Here is a 7849-nt window from a genome sequence, read left to right on the forward strand (position 1 = left end):
CCTAAACGGTCTAAGATGATCGGTGCAACAAAGGTTGTGACCGGAAATAATCAGCTTGCGTTGAGAATTATCTGATCTAGGGATGGACACAGATGGGTTGCAACGCACATAATGTAATGTATATCATTCAATCGTTTCTGTTTTTACTGTAAGTTCTAATCAGTTACATTCGGTGAAATACACGGAGAGTCCCAATTGAGTAGCGTTCTTTGACGTCTGGTTATTCCAGTCTACATCGGTAATATTCTCCGCTTTGATATGTTTAGCCTCGTTCATCGAGTCGCGTCATTACAAATGGCGCCCAAAAGCATTCTGATACGCGATTCTGGAACATTTTAAAATGTTTACTGTTTCTTAAATATTGCATATCAGAATCCCATTTTTCATGGTAAGGTAGCAACATCAATGTTGTTTTAAATTGACTAATTTGTCTTGTTTGCAAGGCCTGTAATTTTGTCAACTGGTGTGGTTTCGAATCCCCGTGTGTACGTAACAAGGAGTAGGGTCGCCTGTCCAGCCTCGTGGGTTTTCTCCAGGTCCTCCGGTTTCCTTCCCCTGCTAAAGACCCCTACGCGCAAGCGAATTTACTGAAATAAAATTAAACCATATGTTAGTGCTGAAATGATTTAGTTTGTGTCAAGTGGACGTTAAACCCAGATGAACTGGAATGGGAACATTTGCCAAGAAGGATACGATCCGTTTTACACTCCGGACGTTCGGAATTGCTAATCAATCGCACTGAAGAGTTTTTAAGATATATGACGTCTACTCGTGACGCAGAACAGAGATATCAAAAATGCCCAGATGACATTCGCAAAGAACTTTCTACTCGTGATGCAGAACAGAGATATCAAAAATGCCCAGATGATATTCGCAAAGAACTTTCTAATTTAGAATTTCTGGCATTACAAAGACCATCATACAATTGGACACTTCCGTGGTACGGTGGTGATAATACAGAATGGCCATTCACATCACCTATACACGGATATTTACCGGAATGTCGATATCTGATAGGATGCATAAAACCAATAGTTGATGTAAATAAATATAAATATAACAGTAAAATTACCGATGTACTGAAATGGTTAGGAGTCCAGCATTTAGGATCTGAAATTGATCTGAGGCTAGTGATAGAAAACTTGTTAATAATTTCAAACCATATCATGGAATCTGGGCTGAAGAATGATGTGTATATTATTATGATAGATGCTGCCTTCCGAGATATCTACGACTATTTCCGTAAAGTGGTGGAGGATAACAATGAAGAAGATATCCATTATGTTAAACAGTCCTTAGAAAATAAGGCAGTTATTTTGCATGAAAGGACATTAAAAACCGCTGATAAAATGGTGATGGAATTGAGAAATAATCTATCACCCTATTTGTTCGCGGTAGATCTAAGATATAAACGGTATAAAGATTTGTTTGTGATTTTGGGTGTTCGAGTAGAATTAACGTTGTCTATGCTTATTGGGGCCTTGATGCTTTTTTCGGCAGAAAAGGGCAGTAATAAACTTTCATCAGATGAAATTGACTGTGTAAATAGACTGTGTAACGAATGTGAAGGATTATGTGATCAACAGACAGTCGATAAGGGTGTGTTTGAGTCCATCAAACTGCCTGATGAACACAGCGAGCTAACATTTACAAAAGACCTTTATTTTGATGACAGTCCATGGTTATCAAATAACCTGAAACAAACACATCTTCATAAAAAAATTTCTCGAAGTGTAGCAGAGCTCATGGGTGTCAAATCAAAACGATCACATGACATTGAAAACGTATCATCCCCTCTATTTTCTGAATTTGGTCAACACGAAGATCTTACAAACCGCATCAAAGGTATACTACAGGGATATCCATGTGACGAATCTATACTTAAAGAGTTGTTACAGAATGCTGATGATGCAGGGGCTACAGAGGTGATTTTCATAAAAGACTTCAGACAGCTTGAAACAAACAGTCTACCAGATGATAAATTAAGTCAGATACAAGGACCTGCACTCTGTATATACAATAACACCTGCTTTTCTGAAAGAGATCTGAACGGTATACAAGCTCTGGGTTCAGGAAGTAAACGTGACGAAATGCTTAAAACTGGTCAGTACGGAGTGGGCTTTAATGTGGTTTACCACGTTACAGACGTCCCATCATTCTGGTCAAAAGGTAGTGAAATTGGAGAATTAGTTTGTATCTGCGACCCCCATTGTAAATATCTACAGAGTGCAACTGGACGAACACCTGGAAGCAAAATTAAAGTTTCTGGGCTGAGAGGAAGGTACACAGACTTTATGGAAGGTTATCTACCCAAATTTACGAATAAATTGGATAAAGGAACATTATTTCGTCTACCACTACGAACGGAAGACATGGCAGCAAATTCAGAGATAAGAAGTGAACAAACAACAACACAAGATATAGAAGATATCATCACACTGCTTAAAGGGCAGATAAGTCCTTGTATGATCTTTCTAGAGAACATCACAAAAATTAAGATAGCTTCAGTTGATCAAAACGGAGATCTAATTATTGAACATGAAGTAAGTTCAGGAATGACTAAGGAAGATACAGAGAAACAGGAAGAATACAACAACTATCTGCGTGAACTATCAAATAAGATGGGTGATTTACAGCCGAACACCTTAAAAGCACCATTTGAAATACAAATAACCTTAAAATTGGAAGAAACTAAATCTGATAAACTTGAACAGTTTGGAAGAAACTTGGAAGAAACTAAATCTAATAAGATTGAAGAGTTTGCCATTGTAAAAAGAGTAGGATTTTTACCCGAACCTCAATTTCCCGAAAAACTGAGCAGGGCATATAATAAAGGCATTGTTCAAAAATTGCCACGGGGTGGAGTGGCTATCAGTCTTTCAGGTGAGGTAAATGGAAATGCATATTGTACGTTACCACTTCCCATTCAAACAGGTCTACCAGTACATATAAATGGACAATTTACTTTAGATCATGAATCAAGGCGGAATTTAAGGTGCGAAAAAGATTCAGTTGAAGGACAGTGGAATGAACATCTAGCGAAATATGTCATCGTTCCAGCTTACATTTCAGCTCTAACTTATATTAAAGAGTATATCGTGAATTATCGAAAATCGTGGAAATTAAACAAGCTAATCCGTAAATTTGAAGCGCTTTTCCCACTCATTGAAAGGGCCACAGACGTATTTTGGAAAACTTTAAGCGAAGAAAGTTATCTGTGGATGGCAGTAAAAGAATGTCAGCTGTTTCCAGTAGTTACAAACACTTCCAAAAACTTGTGGCGGATAATATGGGTTAATATACAGATTGGAGATGATGGCGACTTTGCTGGATGTTTTAACAGGCTTAAATATTATTTGAAAGAAGTTGGAACACAATCTCAGCCACCATATTATAGATCATCTGGAATCGGCCATCAGCTTAGTATCGGTAGTTTAGAAGATAAGCCGGCAAGAAATGATGAACTAAGAGAAATTTTGGTGGAAATGGGTATGAAGATATTGATCTCCTCTGAAATCATACTAGAACAATTTATAAAGTCGGGTGTTAATGTTCAGTCTTCGACACCAGAAAATGTGTTGCGGTTTTTGAAATCATTTTCAGGAAATGGACTCCGTAACAAGTGCGTAGTTGGTAAGTTACCGTGCGACATATCAAATACAGCTTTTAGGAAAATTGGAGCCTTGAGATTGGTATTAGAATTTGTGATGAAAGGTATAAACAAGGACAATGTTAATAGTTTGTACGGAGCTCCCTTATTGCTTAAACAGGACAATACGGTTGACGTTTTCAGTGTCAACAGTGCAGTTATTGTCTCTAAATTCTGTAACCTGTTTCCCGAACATTCATCTACATTTTTGTCGTCTGAAATAATACGTTTAATGGACAAATTTACAGATTCGTTTTACCCGTTAGTAAAGTGGAACTTGCCAGGCTTTTCAAAGTTAGCGAAAAAGTCTTCAAAGGAAAGAATTTGTCTTGATAAAAAGGTGAAATGGAATGGTAATACACCTGTCAGCGAGGAATGGCTTGACGAAGCTTGGAAATTTATAAGTGATCAATTAGCTGAGGATTTGACCAGGGAAGAGTTAATCTTAAATTTGAATCCCATCGTTAAGTTTTCTTTATTACCGGTTAAAAGAGGTCAAAAAACATTGTTATATCCATTATCCCTTGCTGACCATATCTTAGATCCTATAGTTTATGGCCGGATCATTTCTTCAAATAAGAAGACAATTGAAGTATTGACTAAACTCGGAATAGCAACCCTTAAAATTACTTCAAGATTTATAAAGTGTGAACTTGCAGTACAGATAGACAATCCGTCGGGTATTCTGGAATTAATGATAAAGAACATGGACTACATGCCTTCCATCATAAACGCTAAACAAGCTGAATGTCTATGGAAATACTTCAGTACCAATATGAAAGATATTAACAACATCCAAAACATTAAAATATTGCCGATTTTCCAGTCATATGATGACCGTATGATATCACTCCACAGAAATAAAACATACATATGCCTTAGCGATTCATGCCGAACTGTTCCTACAGAAGGCCTACATCATTGGTCAGGTATGTCAAATATAGAGTTACTACGATATAACCATGATCTCCACAAACTGTATGAAGATATTAACGTGGAAATTATAGAATTAGGTCCTCTGTATACCAAATATATTTTAAGGAATTTCCATTGTTTCAGACTTGAAGACCAATATATTCATTTAAAGTATATTCGTGATCATCTTTTCACAAATCTGTCGGCTACAGATAAACTTGCCTTGATTTCAGAGCTGAAGAATGTTCAGTTTGTACTTTATAAGGGAAATATGTGGACCGCTTCAAAATTTTATGATAAAGAAAACGAAGTGTTCAAGGTGATGAGGAACCATGTCGATTTCCCATCTTCCCCATTCGATCAAGAAGAGTGGAAGAATTTCATGATCGAAGCAGGTTTGAAAAATGAAGTATCTTCAGAAATGTTTGTAACTTTTGCCGAAATCATCGAACACGCTGGTGTTAATGATACTACTACCGAACAATCACGCACACTTTTTCGTCATTTAATTGCCAGAGGAGTTGCGTCTGATGAAGAATTTTGTAAACGAATTAAGAATATAAAATTTATTGAGGGCTATCGTTTACCCAGCACGGACTTCAGAAGTCAGATTCATCACCAGTATGGCTGCAGAGAGAACTTCATATGTTTCAATGGTTCTTTCAAATGGGTAAACACTAATTTAGTTTGGACTGAAGCAGATATTCTGCCACCAGATATCATCCCCTCAAGCACCTCTCTGGGGATTAAAACAAAGATCAATAGAAATAATTTTATAAACCATTTGACGAAAATTTGTGGGTCTCTGTCAAATGGAAATCGTTGGAAAAATATTGACAGGGACTCAAGTATAGACCTATTCAAAAACCTGTATCAGTACATTAATAACAATGGTGACGTGAAGAGAATGCCAGAGCTTAGAACTCTTAATTTAATATTTCTACCAGATGAAACAATAATGGTTAAAGCAGCTTCTCTATTAATTGAGTCGTATAGAGGCGAAACCATTAAAGGTCGTATTTACAAGGTCCCTTCTCAGTTTAGTGAATTTTGTGCACTATTTCAAGAACTCGGCGCATGGATGTCGGCAGTAACAGATTTGTATCTTGGAGTTCTGCGGGATATTTGGACAGAGTGTCAAGGTAAAGTACTCAATCCAAATGAATCTGTTGTTGTCAAACTATGTATGGAACAACTCATACGCTTATGGGAGAACAAAACAGAAAGCGAAAGTTCTATGACTGAAGAGTACTTATTTCTGCCGAACATAAGTGGAATTTTGTCAAAGTCTATTGAAATGATTCTGGTTGATAATAATAGCCTTTACCAGAGAGTCGAAAATCTAACTCTTCCATATTTCATAGGATTTGAAGAGATGGATATAGTATGGGCAGATCAATGGAGGATTCATAATAATTTTCCTAAAAAGTACCAGATGAAGCCATTACATGAGGTCGTTAAAGAAAAAATTACACCAGAAAGCCTCGAAAATGCTGTTCAAAACACAATATTAACGAAAAAAGTTTCTGACATGTTAAAAGACGAGCATGTATTGAAAGGGATAGAGCGATTGGTGCGACACAGACAAACTATTTACGATAAATCAAACAGTCTTCTGGATGAAGGGATCCAAACTGTGGTCAATATTGAAATATTTGAAGTGGTCAACCTTATGACTCAACTAGTACATCAAGACCAAGCAGTGCCTGGCAGTGAAGAGCCACACACAATATTCTTTGTAAAGCAGCATAGATCAGAGCAATGGTCATATTCTTTGTATGTTGATCAAGCTAGGTCAAAAGATAGATTGAACGAATTTGATCGCACATTATCTGAACTATTTCGACGGATATTTAATATAGATATCGGTTGGCACTTTCGTGATATTTGGGATAGGGCGGTACGCGGAAAATCTTCTGAAATCGAGTCGTATTTGGATGAACAGAAGATAAATTGTTCTAATCCAGGATTTAATTTGAGATATAAGTTATTTCCATCAGTCGGTACAAACATTCCCGAAAAATTTCACTGGCAGTTGGATAACAGTTTCTGTGATTTTGATAAAAGAGAATATGTTGGATATGAAATTTATGATCCCGATATTGAGGACACAAGTGACGATGGAATCACCGTGGATGCCCCATATTATATATACGCAAAAATTGTGGAGAAAATACAGGCAGAAACTGATACTGAGTTTGCTATATATAGTATTAATGTAGGAGGGGAGAAACCCATCCAAGTTACAGTTACCAAATTATATAAATTCCACCGAAATAATACAAGTACCTCTCGGGAATTAGTCCTAAGCGAAAGGGGAGAAGCAGAACCACAAATGGAAAGTATTAACGACAATTTCGACATTCAAACTGTATTGCGGGATATACGACAGAACTTGACGCGAGCATGGAAATGTTCAGATGAGGTTGAAAGAAGAAGAGTTGTTAAACGACTTTTGTTAAGATGGCACCCAGATAAAAACCCACATAATGTTCAGCAGTCAACCGAAATCATGCAACACATATTGAACTATGTGGACAGATTGAATAGAGGCCTTAGTTTAGATGAAGAATCCGTTCCTGATGATGAAACAGATGGTACAAGAAGATCACAACACAATCGTTCATATGAAAGGTTTTACAGCAACGTGCATTCGACAGGTAAAAAGCACGCAAAGCACGACAGCTGTACTTGCCAGGCCCTCCGTTCTGCATCACTGACAAGAGGGAACCACGCGGGAAAATCTGGATGAACTTTTTCGGTCAATGAAAGGATCGGACATCCGACCTCCAGGCTTCCGAGCCAGCGTCTTACCCACTCAGCCACCGTGACTCCCAATTTTCTTTAGACCGTTTAAATTATTTGCACGAATGGTTAGCACGTGCTCGCTGTATCATAAGGTCTGTCCTTGAGTCAACTGGCCTGGTTTCGATACCCTGGTTGTATGTGACAAGGAGTAGAGTCGCCTGTCCATCCTCGTGAATTTTCTCCTAGTTCTTCGGTTTCACCCCACTGCTAAAGACCCCTACGCGAAAGCGAATTATTGAAAAAAAATTGAACCTAGTTTGAGTGGACGTTACTCTCTCTCTCTCTCTCTCTCTATCTCTCTCTCTCTCTCACACACTCTCTCTCCGAATCACTATCCGTATAAATATCCGCACGAAAGGCAATGGGAGGGTTTAATCTTCAATTATCATGATAATGTTATATTCTTGTTCAAATACTGTAAAGTGTCAAACGTAAATTTTTTTAATAATGTTTCCTTTTTTTTTGACAGATGGATGA

At 37.5% G+C, this 7849-nt stretch overlaps 2 protein-coding genes across 2 annotated transcripts; both read left to right on the forward strand.

Annotated features, from left to right (window-relative positions):
• Positions 1-1727: 1727 nt before the first annotated feature.
• On the forward strand, positions 1728-4317 carry LOC126807950 (sacsin-like; the record flags this gene model as incomplete). The annotated part of the gene is made up of 3 exons (XM_056099060.1): positions 1728-2543; positions 2871-3091; positions 4314-4317. Coding segments are annotated over 3 exons (1041 nt in total), but the record flags the coding sequence as incomplete, so codon positions are not given.
• Positions 4318-5413: 1096 nt separating this feature from the next.
• Positions 5414-7849, forward strand: LOC130010891 (sacsin-like). Its single transcript, XM_056099061.1, has 2 exons — positions 5414-7224; positions 7842-7849. The coding sequence occupies exons 1-2, from the start codon at positions 5472-5474 to the stop codon at positions 7847-7849; spliced, it is 1761 nt and encodes a 586-aa protein (XP_055955036.1). The 5' UTR covers positions 5414-5471.

This window comes from Patella vulgata, chromosome 1, assembly GCF_932274485.2.
Source record: "Patella vulgata chromosome 1, xgPatVulg1.2, whole genome shotgun sequence".
Classification (NCBI taxonomy): domain Eukaryota; kingdom Metazoa; phylum Mollusca; class Gastropoda; family Patellidae; genus Patella; species Patella vulgata.

Bases quoted from the DNA above. Each gene is read 5' to 3' on its own strand.
- LOC130010891 (XM_056099061.1), top strand. From the start codon at position 5,472: ATGCCAGAGCTTAGAACTCTTAATTTAATATTTCTACCAGATGAAACA.